Source organism: Erythrolamprus reginae, chromosome 2, assembly GCF_031021105.1.
Source record: "Erythrolamprus reginae isolate rEryReg1 chromosome 2, rEryReg1.hap1, whole genome shotgun sequence".
In the NCBI taxonomy this organism is placed as follows: domain Eukaryota; kingdom Metazoa; phylum Chordata; class Lepidosauria; order Squamata; family Dipsadidae; genus Erythrolamprus; species Erythrolamprus reginae.
This window is the reverse complement of record NC_091951.1, coordinates 182,333,048-182,350,752: the sequence shown is the minus strand read 5'-3', so window position 1 is coordinate 182,350,752 and position 17,705 is coordinate 182,333,048. Positions and strand designations below refer to the sequence as shown.

The window sequence follows — 17,705 nt, the reverse complement described above, 5'->3', positions numbered from 1 at the left end:
GCAAGTTGATCAAACCCATCAGTCCTAGAGGAGATCAAACCTGTTGGTTCTTTAGAAGGCCAGATCCTGAAGATGAAACTCAAATACTTTGGACACCTAATGAGAAGGAAGGACTCACTGGAGAAGAGCCTAGTTCTGAGAAAGATTGAGGGCAAAAGAAGAAGGGGATGACAGCGAATGAGGTGGCTGGATGGAGTCACTGAAGCCATCGGCGTGAGCTTAATTGGATTGCAAAGGATGGTAGAAAACAGGAAGGCCTAGAGCAGTGATTGCAAACCTTTTGTGGCTTGTGTGCGCACATGCTCATACCCATTCCACCACCACCCATGAATGTGCACCACCTCCAGACTGCCCCCTGCGCATGTGCACAATCACACACACATCCCTGTCCATGTGCACAGGCCTCACTGAAGCCTGAGGCAGTGAAAAGACAGCCAAACGGGCAAACCAGAATTTCAGAAGAACAGACTTGTCTATTGTGATGTTTCTTGCACTTCCTGAAGCCTCCGGAGTGTGAAACGGCCATTCCCAAGGCCAAACATCACCTGGCTGGCCTGCGCATGTGCGCTGGAGCTAACATATGGCAACGCCTCATGGGCCCTCCGATATGGCTCTGCGTGTCACCTGTGGCATTCATGCCATAGGTTCACCATCATGGGCCTAGGGGAACATTGTCCATGGAGTCATGATGGGTCGGACACAACTTCACAACAGCCAACAATAATATACAGATTATTCCTTTTTTACATAGGTGTAACTACTGGCAATTATTTCACCCCCAGAAAAAAATACATTTAGTCCAAGGGTTACTACAGCGAAAGGTTTTTCCAATGTACTGAATCAGACAGTGGCCTGAAGGAAGGCTCAGAAACAAACTGCACCAACACACATAAGTCAGAGGTTTCTTCTTCTTCAGACAGAATGTATTTCATAACAATTCTTTTTTTTTCATGGTCTGTAACTCAGTGATTTTAGATCCTGGACTATTTTAGCCAGTAACATTAAACCATTGTCTTTATTATCTAAAATTACTCCTTGCTCCTTCTATCAGGTGGTCATGCTCCATGCTTCATTATTTCACACAGTGAGCCCCGATCTCTATTCTTGTGGGCATCAGAGTTGGTTTATGGTTTCCAGAAATAACTGCAGCTATATCTTGGTGAATATAGAAGAGTGCATTGCAATTTAGCATCAACACTCCCAACCCCTTCAATAGCTGACAGAATTCTGGGAATGGTGTGGTCTTACAATTAATGTTCAACAAAACTGAAGATATTGCTGCAGCTGACACCAAGTACCAAAATCCAGCCAACCATTGAAATTCCCAGAATACCATGGAAGCACGATATCTCAGAGGGATGAGGAAAATGAACAGCACGGCCTTTCTGCCCTAGCATTAGTGGGAGCATTTTGGCACAAAATCAGTTAAGCTCCCAAAGCATGTCAACAAAAGAAGTGACCACAAGATGTCACTTTGCCCAGTTGCCTCCCAGCAAGTCCTTCTGCCATTAGTTCGTATCATGCTTCAAAGCATAGTTAAGTAGTGGAGGACAAAATGAAAGGTAGGAGCTCTTCATATTTAAAAACAGGTTTTCCTCATAAGGTTAATAGAAGCTAATGTCCTTTCAGAGAAGTCAAAGACTTTAAATCCTATCTTTTTTCCCATTGTCCTGCCTCATTATCCCAACAAGGAAAAAATACAGAATAAGTTAGAAGGGATCAGGAGGTTTTCTAGTCCAACCCCTCCCCACAATTGAGCAGGACACCCAAAACCATTCCAAACAAATGCCTGTCCAATCTTTTCTTTAAAACTTCCAGTTTTATGGGCTCACAACTTCCTAAAGCAAGCCATTCCACTGATTTATTTTTTTCACTGTCAGGAAAGATCACCTTAGTTCTAGGCTGAATTTCTCGTTGAGAGGTTTCCATCAATTCCATTCTTGTCTTACTCTCAGGAGCTTTGGAAAATAAGCTGTCATCATATTCTTTGTGACAACCTTTCATATATTGAAAGATTACTATCATAACACCCCAGTCCTCCTCTTTGTTAGACTGCAACCATTTATCATTAGTGATGGGCGAACCAAACCCGCACAATTCGGGTCCATACCGAATTTTGCGGTGTTCGGTATGACGAACACGAACACGAAATTTTTCCAAACTTCGGGCAAAGTTCGGGGTCGTGTTCGGCGTTCGGAGCTTTGACATCACTGGCAGGTTGCTAAGGACGCCAAGGTGATCACTTCCTGGATTCCATGGAATCCAGGAAGTGATCACCTTGGCGTCCTTAGCAACCTGCCGGTGACGTCAAAGCTCCGCCCCCAGAATCTCTTCGTGGGAGGGATTCCCTGTTCGGGTTCGGGTTCGGTTCAGGTTCAGCTGAATTTTGCGTAAAATTCAGCCGAACTTACCGAACCCAAAAACCGTTGGGTTCACCCATCACTATTTATCATATGTTTTAGCCTCCAGACCCTTATTCATCTTTGTTGCTCTTCTCTGCACTCCTTCTAAAGCAGGGGTGTTAAACTCATGTTGTCACGTGACATATTGTGACTCCCTCCCCTTCACTAAACCGGACATGTGCGTGGCCAGCAGATGACACATCCGGCTCGTGGGCTGCAAGTTTGATACCCTGTTTTTACATTATCAATATCTTCTTCTTCTTCGTTTGTATTATGGTAATGCAACTGCTATTTTTTCTTTTGAAAGGATTAGATACCTTTTCTTGGTTTAAAAATGATGGGCTTTGAGCCTTACCCAGATGTCTTGGACATATCTTGCAAACTCTTGGTATAGCACAAATGATTATGGTGCCCTCACATTTCTAGTTATCTTCTACTTCCTCTTTCAATAAAAACCTATTGATATGAGTGGGCTGGGGAAAGAGATTGGTAAAGCCATAGATGTTCTTCTAAAGAAGAACAGAGTGGTTTTCATCTCATTCTCCACTACTATAGTCACTGGGTTGAAGACAACACAACTCTTGGCCTAAAAAAGTTTAGGACAGCTTTTTCCAATCTGGTGTAGACCAAACCCTATTAGCCCTAGGAAATTAAAATATGTACAAACCATCTGAAGGGCATCAGATGGTAGGAGATTAAGTTATGGTATGAATCAAGGCAGCTAACCTGGAAGAAAATCTGTCAAACATAGGGGGAGTTACTTTAGGAGTAAATATACACACATTTGGATTGCAAATTGATGAAATCTTAAAATGTAAAGATATTGCAGAGAGAGAACCAGATTTAATTTCCAGCACACATTTTTATGTAGAACAAAAGCCTAAGGCACATTTACTTGGGGAAAGATTGCTTCTATATATGTGCAGGATTTTCCCTTCTGAATTTTCACTACTAATTAAAAATATCAGGAGTGAAGGATAACTGTGTGTCTTTTTCCAAGTGAGGAACCAATTCTTACTATGAATAATGACTAAGCAAATGGAAATGTCTTATATTATACTGATGATATTGAACAGCATGTAGTACTTCCTAAATATGCACATTAAACATTCAGACATTTCAACATTTTTGGAAGAATGCCATACAAATGTTAATATTTGCATGCAGGCACACAGACACAAACACACTTGCCACATTCTAGACTTCCTTCTGACAGCTTGAGAATCACTTTTATTTGCTGGCTGAATAGACTATAACATATACTCTAGATTTGGGGATAAAGTTAGACATCATAAGGAGACAACATATTTAGAGGCAGAAAGAGAGAAATCATTTTAGCTACAAAAAAATTGATATCGTTTTTCATTGACAGAACTCTTGTTGTTTTCAATGAAAATTTTTCCTATTGCTGAGTTTGGAGAAAATGTCCTCTATATCATGTCCTCTCTTTGGAGCCATTTGGAACTATATCCTACACACTAAATTGTGCTAGGCAAAAGGAAACCGAAAGAGAGAGAAAGAGGAAGGAATAAAAACTGCTCAGAACTGAATAAACTAAGGATCAAATCCAGGGACAGTATGGTTGAAGAAAGACAACTTCTAAAATGGGTGAACTAAATGCATTTTTTCCCTAATTTGGCATCCATCAAATGTACTATTCATCTCCGACTGGAAATCCTGGGAATTTTCTAAGAAAACAATCAGTGGAGGATGCCTCCAGAGCTCTGAAAAGAGAAGCAATAGAAAACCTAGGACAAGATCTTTGTTACAGGCCAAAAAAGAATGATGAACAAACAATAATAATAGTGGATGCACAGGCTGCATTTCATATAGTTATAGAAAAAGCAGAACAGGTACTATGACAGGTACACGCGTGTATATTCCTATGTTTGAGATTGGGTAAAATCAACACATAAGAAACATGCATATAGATACGTTTCACTCTGAGCTTCCAAAGGTGCAGTCCAATAAGGTACGCTAGAATAATGTTTGTTTTTAATTTTTTCCCAAGTTTCAATTAAAGAGTTTGCCTTTGAAAGTACCTATTGAAAGTCCATTTTCCATACCATAAAAATGAATGCCATCCTATCTGTAAATCGTGTCCTTCTAAAGTAAAGTCTTTTGTTTCTGAGCATTGTCCATTCTTTAATCCATGTCATTGCCACTGCTTTGATAATACAAATGCCAGCAGAGTACAGTGGAATAAAATTTCAAGATATAAAGATTTAATAGGACAGTCAAAAGGTTGAAAACAATGATAGAATTAGAAAAACAAGGTATAAACCATGATTGGTATACATATATACAATTACAGGCAAGATATAATGAAGATAATAAAGAAGAAGATATAAATCTTGAAAAAACTAAACTAAATGAAATTTTGTTTGGCTCAGATGTGTATATGATAAAAAGTTTTATGGTTATTTTCTATCGATTTATAATTTGAACAAGTTAAAGATACAATGATAAAGTGGATGAAGAATATAGGATATTCAATAGATAGAGATAAGTGGCAACAAATTTGGGAAAGAAATTATAAAATGTTAATGTCAACAGCTTATAAGGAGAATATATATAAGATGTTTTATAGATGGTATATGACACCAGAAAGATTAGCAAAAATGTTTAAGAATAGATCAATGAAATGCTGGAAATGTAATCAGTTACCAGGCTCTTTTTATCATATGTGGTGGACATGCACATAAGTTAAGAAATTTTGGAAAGAGATTCAGCAATGGATACAGAAGATTTTGAAAAAGACTATTGAATTTAAACCAGAAATATTCTTATTAGGTATTTTACCAGAAAATTTTAATAAAGAAGAAACATATTTGATTATACTTATTTTAACAGCAGCTAGAATAGCAGATGCACCAAATTGGAAGCTGAATAAAATTCCAAACGAAAGAGAAATATTATATAAGATTTTAGACTGTGCTGAAATACTTTAAAACTTAAAGATAAAGTGTGATTACTATAAGATTTCGGGAATGTTTTATGAATGGTTGGAAATTAAAAATAATTGAAAAGTATTTTCTTTTACTTACTTTTGAAGAAATACATGATGATTTAATTTTAATCTATTAAAGACCCAGATGATGAAATAAGGACTGGTGGCAGCATTGGATAAGGAGTCAACACAGAGATGAAAGGATTAAATTAGATATTGAGTTAAGATGTTAAGATGTTCATGTTTTATTATAAATAGAAAAAAGGAATATAAGGAAATGGGTTTTATAATATTGTTATTTGTAGATGAAATATATCTCATGTGTGGTTAATTTTAATTAATTTAGCAAAGAAGAGGATAAAATGTACATATTGAATGTATTATTAGCTTTTCTCTCTCTCTCCGAATGTTTAACATATCTAAGAAATATTATTAATTATTATTTTAAGCATTGATTCTGTGTTTTTTATTGCTCATGTTGTTTTATTGTATGTTGAAAGAAAAATTTAAAAAAAATTATAAACCCCCCCCCCCCAAACAAAGATATGTTTCACTCAGAGACATAATACATTGCAAGATAGCACCCACCTGCATTCTTCGCCTTCGAGCAGCGTGCGGTATGTAGCAATCTCAATATCCAGAGCCAGTTTGACATTCATCAGCTCCTGATAATCCCGCAGAAGACGCGCCAGCTCATCCTTCGAATTTTGCAGAGCCAGTTGCAGGTCGCTCAGTTTCATTCGGGCATCTTTGACGGCCAGATCCCCACGCTGTTCAGCTTCAGCAATTGCTCCTTGCAAATTGGCAATCTGGATACATTGGTATATTAATTAGGCTCCAATTTTTAATTGTATGTCATAGGATGCATTGCTTTTGTGAAGTATTAAATATAGATGTCTTAAAACTTCATTGGTAAGAGTCAACACTTTGCCTCTCATTTCTGTTTTACTAGCAGACAACTAAGTGTTTACAAGAGGATTGCAAACAGGATCACATTATTGTACACTGGCTTTTATTTGAATCTCAGAGCCTCAAAAAAAAATCAGATGGTAACATTTCATTGCCCCAATTATTCTTCAGATCCCTACCTCAACTAGGATATTGATAAAAGTATGTGTTATTAAATTGATGAGGTGAACAGATTCAACAGAACTCGTTCATCTTTCAGTGGACAAGTTCAAAATCTGGTTGAAAGGCCACTGGGCAAACTCAATTTCAGTACAATGAATTTCAACAAGATACACTGCTCAAAAATATAAATAACACATCCTAGATCTGAATGAATGAAATATTCACATTGAATACTTTGTTCTGTACAAAGTTGAATGTACAAAAACAGCATGTGAAATTGATTGTCAATCAGTGTTGCTTCCTAAGTGGACAGGTTGATTTCACAGAAGTTTGATTTACTTGGAGTTGTTTAAGTGTCCCCTTTATTTTTTTGACCAGTGTATGTAACTCAAGGGATCCCTCTGTGAATTGTAATACCGGTAGTCCTTGTTAAGTGATACATTTATTAAGTGAGTTTTCCCCATTTTACATCCTTTCTTGCCATATTTGTTAAGTGAACCGCTGCAGCTGATAAACTAGTAACACGATTATTAAGTGACTCTGGCTTCCCCATTGACTTTGGTCACAACATATTCTTGGGACACAGCAACGATCATAAGTATGAGTCAGTTTCCAAGCACCTGAATTTTGATCACATGCTACAACAGTCACAAATGTAAAAAAATGGCCATAAGTCACTTTTTCCTGGGCCATTGCAACCTTGAATGGTCAATAAATGAACTGTTGTAAGTTGAGGTCTCCTTCACTCTCTCTTTCCATCAACAAGTTTATTTTTCAGCAAACCACCTCAGAGGGAGTGCCACCTTATGTTCCTAAGCAACCTCCAACTATGAGACTTAAGATGATAAGAATCATTTAGGTCAATGATGGTGAACCTATGGCACATGTGCCAGAGGTGGCACGTAGAGCCATATCTGTTGGCACGTGAGCTGTTGCCTTAGTTCAGCTCCAGCGCACATGTGTGTGCCAGCTGTCTAATTTTCGGTTTGCACAGAAGCTCTGGGAGAGCGTTTTCAGCTTCCGGAGGGGAAGCCTCTGGAACCTGGGGAGGATGAAAACGGGCCTACTGGGCCCACCAGAAGTTGGGAAATGGAGTGTTTCTGGTCTCCAGAGGGCCTCCAGGGGGCAGGGAGGCCATTTTAGCCCTCCCCAGGCATTGAATTATGGGTGTGGGCACTCACACATGCACGATAGCATGCGCGCACACGCTTTCGGCACCTGAGGTAAAAAAGGTCCACCATCACTGATGTAGGTTAATAACATGAAAATGTGCTTAGATAATTAAAAAGTTTACTCTGGTTTGATGTGCCAAATGCCAATAAAGCCTTTCATGATCCTCTTTTTTTCCTTGTGCCTAAGGCTTGATTCAAATTATTGACAAATACTCCCCCTCCCTTAAAAATCTTGAGGAAATGCATACAGTATCATAACAAAAACAGATCTTGCATCTTGAATTTTTCATGCATTCAGAAAAATAGGTGCAAAGGCTTTGCTTGTGGGTGGTTTTTGAGATTCTATCGGCATAAGCCAACAAAAATGTAAACCAGAAAATTATCAAATACTGTATGTTCCTACAAATGAGAGACCGAACCTCTCTGAACCAAGGAATCATTGCCATTATTGCAAGTCATATAATATAATATAGGGTGGTGCAGTGCTTAGAATGCAGTACTGCAGGCTAACTCTACCTACTGCCAGTAGTTCAGTTCTGACCAGCTCAAGGTTAACTCAGGCTTCCATCCTTCTGAAATCGGTAAAATGAGGATCCAGATTGGGGGGTGGGGGGACAATATGCTGACTCTATAAACTGATTAGAGAGTGCTGTAAAGCACTATGAAGCGATATATGAGTCTGCTAGTTCTATTGCTATTCAACTTTGAGCAGTATTTTTTTCAAATCATAGTCTCTCTGAAGCTGGTGAGCCCATTTCTATGTGTCTTGTGAATAAATTTTGCACTTTGCCTATAAAATAGGATCTAATGTTGGCATAGTAGGGTCACAGGTTACTAGAATTTAGATGAATGAAGTGAAGCTATTTTTATCCAAGCAGAACAGCAGTTGGCGCCCATTCAAAGATGGTAATGCATGACGGACAGATAGTCCTGACAATCAAAGAACAACACCTCCATATAAACACTTCTTGCAGAAGGGGATCATTTAATCAAGGAGCTATCCAACTTGAATGGATATGCTTGGTCATTTTCATTCATTCAGTTATTCATTAGTTTGTTTGTTCATTCATTCATTCATTCATTTATTTGACATTAATATTAAAATAATAAAATCCCATTATAAAAGCCTACCAAACAAACAGTACAATCAACATACATGCATACCACTCATAAACAATTCGGCTGTGACCAATGTAATATTCAGGGGCCCCAGGCCTGACAACAAAGCCAGATCTTTTTGTAAGGTCAGCAGGGTAGGAGACAGGGTACGGACATCGGGAGGGAACTGGTTCCATAGACCTGGGACAGCCACAGAGAAGGCCCTTCCTCACAGTCCCGCCAACCTGCATTGCTTAGTCAACGGGACCTGGAGAAGGCTGACACTGTGTGATCCTATTGGTCTCTGGGAGGTATGTAGAAGGAGACGGCCCCGTAAATAGTCTGGTCCTAAGCCATATAGGGCTTTATAGATAATAACCAACACCTTGAATTGTGACCAAAGACAGTAGCCATTGCAGCACGTAGAGTGTTGGTGTTATAGGGTGTACTGGGGTACACCCATGACAGCTCGCATGGCTGCATTCTGGACTATTTTTCCTTGGAAATAAATCCTGTTGAAATTTGGTAGGAAAATGTTCCTAGCACACATACATGAATGAACTGCAAAATAATGTGCAAACTAAGAGAAGATGGGCCTGCAACAAAGATGCAAAAAAGAGAACAGATAAACCCATGCAGATAGGAATATTGCTATATTCAAATGCCCGCTTACCTGTTTCTTCAAATTGTCAATTTCTGCTCTAAGTCTCTGTATAACCCTATTCAGTTCCGCCATCTCATTCCTGATATTTTTCAGATCATCCCCATGACCAACAGCTGAGCTCTGAAGTTCCTGAAACTGTTAACACCAAAAGAGAATCGTTATGACTGATAGGAAGCAATACCAGCTTCACAAATTACACAAGTGGCTTTGGGTATGGGGAGAACTCCATGTGTCACCTTTCCTTGGGAAAGGCAAATAAAAGATTTGCTGAATTTGCCACCTCTAAACCTAAATCTGATTTCAAAACAAAAAGTGGAATCTGAATTTTTGCCTCTTAGGAATATATTACATATTGAGACAATGGCATCACAGTCTGTGTTTGTGTTTCGGCAAATCTTGGTTAAAATGATAGGTATGGAACTTGTAGTTGTATTATGAGAAATTGCAAAGCTCTTGAGGTCCATCCATCATGGCTCCTCAAATATCTATCTATCTATCTATCTATCTATCTATCTATCTATCTATCTATCTATCTATATCTCATCTATCTATCTATCTATCTATCTATCTATCTATCTATCTATCTATCTATCTATATCTCATCTATCTATCTATCTATCTATCTATATCTCATCTATCTATCTATCTATCTATATCTCATCTATCTATCTATCTATCTATCTATCTATATCTCATCTATCTATCTATCTATCTATCTATCTTTCTATCTTTCTATCTATCTATATCTCATCTATCTATCTATCTATATCTCATCTATCTATCTATCTATCTATCTATATCTCATCTATCTATCTATCTATCTATCTAATCTATCTATCTATCTATATCTCATCTATCTATCTATCTATCTATCTATCTATCTATCTATATATATATATATATAATCTATCTATATCTCATCTATCTATCTATCTATATCTCATCTATCTATCTATCTATCTATCTATCTATATCTCATCTATCTATCTATCTATCTATCTATCTATCTATCTATATCTCATCTATCTATCTATCTATCTATCTATATCTCATCTATCTATCTATCTATCTATCTATCTATATCTCATCTATCTATCTATCTATATCTCATCTATCTATCTATCTATCTATCTATCTATCTATCTATCTATCTATCTATCTATATCTCATCTATCTTACAACATAAAACGGAACAATATAACGTCCTAAATCCAATTAATGTCTAGGATTTTTCTGTTCTTCCTAGAAGTATTATAAAGGAATCTAGGAGACAAGACAAATGTTCTACATCAGATTCAATTCAAAGTCTAAACCCATGGTCTGACTATCAACCCTCTCACTTCAAGGCTTTCCTTCTAGTTAAGAAGAGCATTTATTCCAAATTGAAAGCTTATTTTAACTCCACAATCATCTCTGGAAATGTTATACCGAGTCTTACCTTGTTTTGATACCATGCCTCTGCCTCAGCCCGGCTCCTGTTGGCAATGTCTTCGTACTGCGCTTTCACTTCAGCAATGATACTGTTGAGGTTCAGATCTCGGTTGTTGTCCATTTGCAAGACAACATTAGTGTCACTAATTTGTCCTCGGATTTGAACCATTTCCTTTGTGGAAAAACAAGATGCTATTATCTATCCATCCAGATGTTTCCCATTGCTACTCACTCATTCAAGTTCATCTTTGCCTAGCAAAATATTCTGTGGAAGCCAACTGAAAATAAAGGTTGTGCCTAATTTTGGCAAAGCAGGAAGTTGTCAGCAGGCTGTCTAGTTAGTGTTTTCATCACAGACTACAGCATCACTGGAGACTCTAGATCAGTGGTTCTCAACCTGGGGGTCGGGACCCCATTGGGGGTCGAACGACCATTTCACAGGTGTCGCCTAAGACCATGAGAAAAGACAAATTTCCCATGGTGTTAGGAATTAAAGCTTCTATTCTGGCTCTTTGGAACATATTTTTACAATCCGATCATTCAGTGGGGGGTATACCTCTGATCTTCCTGCCAATCAGCTTAAAGCTCTGTTGGGAGAATTGATGCTAGACATATGGTTGGGGGTCACCACAACTTGAGGATCTGTATTAAGGGGTCACGGCATTAGAAAGGTTGAGAACCACTGCTCTAGATCAGTGTTTCCCAACCTTGGCAACTTGAAGATATCTGGACTTCAACTCCCAGAATTCCCCAGCCAGCATTCACTGGCTGGGGAATTCTGGGAGTTGAAGTCCAGATATCTTCAAGTTGCCAAGGTGGGAAACACTGCTCTAGATGGAGGTATGTCTAGTCCTATCTAGAAAAATGGCATGTCAATCTAGGAGTTATGTGCTATAAAGATGGAACCATACCCTGTTAAAGAACACGATCTAGTATCTGGGGTTAATGCAAGGCAATTAATGAGAGCCAATTGATTTGGACAAAATAAAAATCACATGACCAATTAAATCATGGGTGTCAAACTTGCCACATCACATTGCCGTCACATGATGTATCACAATGTTTTTTTCGCCTTCGCAGAGCTGGGTGGGTGTGGCCTGTATGTGACACATCCGGACCACGGGCTAGCAGTTTGACACCCTTGAATTAGATGCAATCATAATATACAGTTTTTGCCTTTTTGTTGCTATCTGCTGATCATTCAGGATTTTGCAGCCTAGATGTGGTAGGGCTAAATTCCCTTGGAAGATTCACCAAATGAAATCTCACCAGGGACTTGGCAAAGCTCAGAATGATAAGAGGACTGCATTCATAATTGATTAGTGGATCTGGCTGACTTTCTCTTTCTCCTTTGTAGTTCAGTGGTGCCTCTACATTGTGTGTCAATCAACACCTTTTTAAAGAAGCTAAATAGCATATAGGTATATGTAGCAGTACTGCAGTTAGGTTCTCACATTACGTCATGCCAACATGAAAGAAATAAAAATACTGTACATCTTGATGCAAAATGTGGTCCAGGCAATTGTGACTTAATCAACAAATCCGGGCTAGCAAAATCATACCTTAGCATGATGTGTGAATTCAATCAGGAGACTCCCAAGTCCATATAGTGTGTACTGGCCATTCTATTCTATTCTATTCTATTCTTTAAAAAAAGTAATCTTTATTGACAGAAAGAAATAACAAACAAAATAAAGGAAGGCCAATAATGCATGTGGATTGATATTCATAACAAATAAAGTCATAGTCATATTAGTATTATTGAAAAGCATAGAATGTGTAAAATATATAATCATATTACTATTATTGACAATAAAGAAAAAAGGGAAAGAAAAGAAAAGAAGAAGAAAAGAAAAGGAAGAAGGAAAGTGTGAAAGGAAAGGAACGATAGAAAAGATAGAAGGAAAAAAGAAGAAGATAACGAAGAGAGAAAGGATAAGAGGAAAAGAGAGGGGAAGGTTGGGGTAATAGAGTCCATCTAGCCACTGGCTAGGATTATGAATATTTACGACGTCCGTTTCAATGGTGTAGTTCGAATATTCTTTCCAATCTTATAGGTTTTGCTTCTGTTTTGTATTGAGGGTTGCTTGTTCAAGTCATCGAATGTTGTAGGTAGAATTTATAGATTATTTGTGTTTTTGTACTATATTCTATTCTATTCTATTCCTGGCAAGATCATTCGATTTCTTCCCCAAATGCAGTATGTTTTCTGGCCCTGAAGGTCTTTTCATTACTTTGGATTCAACGATAAGAACATTCAACACTTACGGCATCATAGAGAATCTTCAGGAATTCGATCTCATCTGCCAGCCTATCAGCCTTTGCTTGCAGGTCTACTTTTTGCATGAATGAAACATCGACATCCTGCAAGAATGCAACACACACCAAAATTACAAGAATTCCTAGACAGCTGTTTCATACCACTTCAGATATTTAATTTGTTTAGCCCATTGAGCAGTGATGGCAAACCTATGGTATGGGTACCACATGTGGCCTGTGGAGCCATATCGGCTGGCGTGTGAATCTTTGCCCTAGCTTGGCTCCAACATGCATATATGTGCCAGCCAGCTGATTTTTGGCTTGCACAGAGGCTCTGAGAGAGCATTTTTGGCTTCCAGAGAGCATCCAGGAGGATGGGGGAGGGCATTTTTACCCTCTCCCAGCTCCAGGGAAGCCTTTGGAGCCTGGGGAAGGTGAAACACAAGCCCATTTGGCCCCCCAAAAGTTGGGTAAGAGGCTATTTCCAGCCTCCAGAGGGCCTTTGGGGGGTGGAGGAAGCTGTTTTCGCCCTCCCTTAGCATTGAAATATGGGTGTGGGCACTCACGTATGTACAATAGCATGTGTGCATACTTTTTTGTCACCCAAGGGAAAAAAGGTTCGACATCACTGCCATAGAGTGTACTCCAACTGGTAGTATTTCTTCAGAGTGTCACACAGAAGCTTCTAACTCTTTGTTTTTAATTAACAAACTCAGCATTGAATTTATGCCTTTTCACAACAAAGGAAAACATTGGGGAACAGGAGTCCTCTAAGTATTTTATATCATATAAAAGGGGTGGAGAAATTGAGGTCCTTCAAAAGTGGCTGAATTACAATCTCTTGCAGATGTAGCCAAAACAGCTATTGGTAAACAAGGCTGGGAGATGTAGCTGCTTGTGGAAAATTACAGATTGTCCAATCCACTTCAACATTGCTACAAAGTTATGTATGATGTGTATTTCTATTTAGAACTATATCTGTTATTTCAACATCTTACTCTGAGCATGCATATACTACAAGCTCACTGCCTGATAAATTAATGCAAGTTTAATATTGTATAACAATAGGTAAAGAATGAACTCTTCCTTAAAGTGATGTAAAATGTAAGCATAATTTTAAGTTGTGGCTTTATCAGTGGTCAGTTTACATTCAATAATAAATGTGAATGTTCCAATGAAAAGTCCATTCAAAATATTTTGGTAATCGTCTGATAATCTTGATGCAGTTTCTTGCTTTAGACAGTAAAAAGTGAATGGGTTTGCAGGTATTAATGGACTCTGATGGCCATCAACCAAAGTGAAGAATGAGAAATTATAGGAGTTGTGTCCAGCAATGACTGAAATGCTGTAAATTTCTCAGCCTAATTAAGACTTGAACAAAAGTGCTTTTTCTCTGTGTGTAAAATTCTCCCATATATTATTTTTTCTTTTTCTTAACTTAATTCTTTTGTTTTAGTATAGTCACCTTTTTGATACCAACAAAATCATTTTCAGCAGTTGTGCGTTTGTTAATTTCGTCTTCATATCTGGGAAGAGAAGAAATACCGACTTTCAGTCATCAGGCAGAGAAAATGTCATATGATCTGAATGTTTTCTACTCGAGGTTTGAAAGGCAACTACAGCCACCTATCTCCACAACCTCCATCCCAGACACACCAAGAACAGCTAAACCTCCTACAACTAACCCCATCCCATTAGGTTCACAACCCCTGGTGATCACAGAAAATGAAGTGCAAGATATACTTCACAGGCAGAAGCCTGGAAAAGCACCAGGTCCAGACAAGATAATTCCTTCTTGCTTAAAAGTCTTTGCTGACCATTTTGTCCCCACCTTCACCCAAATCTTCACCAAATCACTAGAGATGTGCCATGTTCCTTTTTGTTCAAATGCTCCACTATCATCCTAGTGCTGAAGAAACCCTCCATCAAGGAACTAAATGACTACAGACCAGTTGCTCTAATATCTATAGTTATGAAAACCTTTGAAAGGCTAGTGATGTCCCACTTGAAAACTATTATGAAGCCACTATTAGACCCCCTGCAATTTGCATACCAAGCAAATAGATTGACAGATGATGCTGTTAATATGGCTCTGAACCACATCCTACAACATCTTGAATCTCCAAAGACCTACGCAAGGGTCCCCATTGTAGACTTTAGTTCAGCATTCAATGCCATCATACTGGACATTTTTCTAACTAAACTAAATCAGCTAGCAGTACCTAAACACACTTGTAAGTGGATCACAAGCTTTCTAATAGACAGGAAGCAGCAGGTGAAGCTAGGCAAAATCACATCAAATATCTGTACAATTAGCACGGCGCCCCCCAAGCCTGTGTACTCTCACCACTTCTCTCTATATGCCAATGACTGCATCTCAAACGATCCATCTGTTTGCAGATTGATTGAAGTTTGCAAATGATACAACAGTGATTGGTCTCATTCAAGACAAGGATGAAGCCGCATACAGACGGGAGGTTGAACAATTAGCCTCATGTGACCAGAACAATCAGGAACTGAACACGCTCAAAACCCTCCCAATCTACCATCTCTTACAGTATTAGACAACACAGTATCAATAGTAGAGACTTTCAAATTTCTAGGTTCTATCATCTCTCAAGACCTAAAATGGTCACCTAACATCAAAAACATCATCAAAAAAGCATAACAAACAATTATTATTTTTATTATTATTACTTATTAGATTTGTATGCCGCCCCTCTCCGCAGACTCGGGGCGGCTCACAACGATAACAAGAACAATGTAAGAACAAATCTAATAATTTAAAAAACCACTAAAAACCCCATTATTTAAAAGCAAACATACACACAAACATTCCATGTATAAACTGTATAGGCCCGGGGGAGATGTGTCAGTTCCCCCATGCCTGATGGCAGAGATGGGTCTTAAGAACTTTACGAAAGGCAAGGAGGGTGGGGGCAGTTCTAATCTCCGGGGGGAGCTGGTTCCAGAGGGTCAGGGCCGCCACAGAGAAGGCTCTTCTCCTGGGTCCCGCCAAACGACATTGTTTAGTCGACGGGACCCGGAGAAGGCCAACTCTGTGGGACCTAACCGGTCGCTGGGATTCGTGCGGCAGAAGGCGGTCCCGGAGGTATTCTGGTCTTGTTCTTTCTGCGCCAACTTAGGAAATTCAAACTGCCCAGGGAGCTGCTGATACAGTTCTACAGAGGAATTATTGAGTCTGTCATCTGCACCTCTATAACTGTCTGGTTTGGCTCTGCAACCCGATAAGACAGACACAGACTTCAGAGGAGAAGCAGAACTGCAGAAAAAACAGTTACTGCCAACTTGCCTTTCCTTGAGGATCTGTATACGGCACAAATCAAAATATTTATGGACCTCTTGCATCCCGGACATAAATTGTTTCAACTCCTACCCTCAAAATGACACTATACAGCACTGCACAGCAAGACAATTAGACACAAAAACAGCTTTTTCCTGAATGCCATCCCTCTGCTGAACAAATAATTCTCTCACCACTGTCAAACTATTCACTGGCTGCAATACTATCAATATTAATCTTCTCATCATTCCTATCACCCATCTCCTCCCACTGATGTCTATGTGATTGTAACTTGTTGCTTGTATCCTTATGATTTATATTAATATTGATTGCTTCCTGATTGCTTATTCGTACCCTGTGACAATTAAGTGTTGTACCTCATGATTCTTGACAAATGTATCTTTTCTTTTATGTACATCAAGGGCATACGCAAAGACAAATTCCTTGTGTGTCCAATCACATTTGGCCAATAAATAATTCTATTCTACTCTATATCAAATAGCCTTCAATGGTCTTGTCAAGGCTATCATAAAAGTTCCTCTTCTAGGGGAAAATATGTTTCTATGTCAATTCTAAATTAAATTGTGGCACAGCAACCATATAAAAAGAAAAAAAATGAAGATTTATTTTACAATACTGAATCAAACCATCTGCAAGGAATGTCAAGCACGGGATTATAAATATCACTCCTGTTTGTCATTCAGAGAGGGCATTTCACTAAAGTCACCAGCACGAGACCGCCTCCTGCCGCACGAATCCCAGCGACCGATTAGGTCCCACAGAGTGGGCCTTCTCCGGGTCCCGTCACCTAAACAATGTCGGTTGGCGGGCCCCAGGGGAAGAGCCTTCTCTGTGGCGGCACCGGCCCTCTGGAACCAACTCCCCCCGGAGATTAGAACTGCCCCTACTCTTCCTGCCTTCCGTAAACTCCTTAAAACCCACCTTTGCCGTCAGGCATGGGGGAACTGAAAGATCTTCCCCTGGGCATGTTTAATTTATATATGGTATGCTTGTGTGTATGTCTGTTAGTATATGGGGTCTATTTTAAATTGTCAGATTATTTATGATTTGTTTCCACGTGTTGTGAGCCGCCCCGAGTCTTCGGAGAGGGGCGGCATAAAAATCTAATAAATAAATAAATAAATAAATAAATAAATAAATAAATAAATAAATAAATAAATAAATAAATAAATAAATAAATAAATAAATAAATAAATAAATAAATAAATAAATAAATAAATAAATAAATAAATAAATAAATAAATTTATTTTACATCCCATGCTTGAGGAACCTGAGTTTCAATAGTTTGTCTCCATTACCAGGCCATTAATTCGGCTGCTGGAACAAAGCCAG

At 38.7% G+C, this 17,705-nt stretch overlaps 1 protein-coding gene across 1 annotated transcript in view; it reads right to left on the bottom strand.

Moving 5' to 3' along the window:
• The window catches only part of LOC139159461 (keratin, type II cytoskeletal 5-like), a 28,934-nt gene that overhangs the window by 4,638 nt on the left and 6,591 nt on the right, over positions 1-17,705 (bottom strand). Inside the window, exons 3-7 of the mRNA XM_070736780.1 lie at positions 14,513-14,573; positions 13,057-13,152; positions 10,796-10,960; positions 9,367-9,492; positions 5,941-6,161 (exon numbers count right to left, since the gene is read on the bottom strand). Of these exons, the coding sequence (XP_070592881.1) occupies positions 5,941-6,161; positions 9,367-9,492; positions 10,796-10,960; positions 13,057-13,152; positions 14,513-14,573 (669 nt within the window). The remainder of the gene's footprint in view (positions 1-5,940; positions 6,162-9,366; positions 9,493-10,795; positions 10,961-13,056; positions 13,153-14,512; positions 14,574-17,705) is intronic.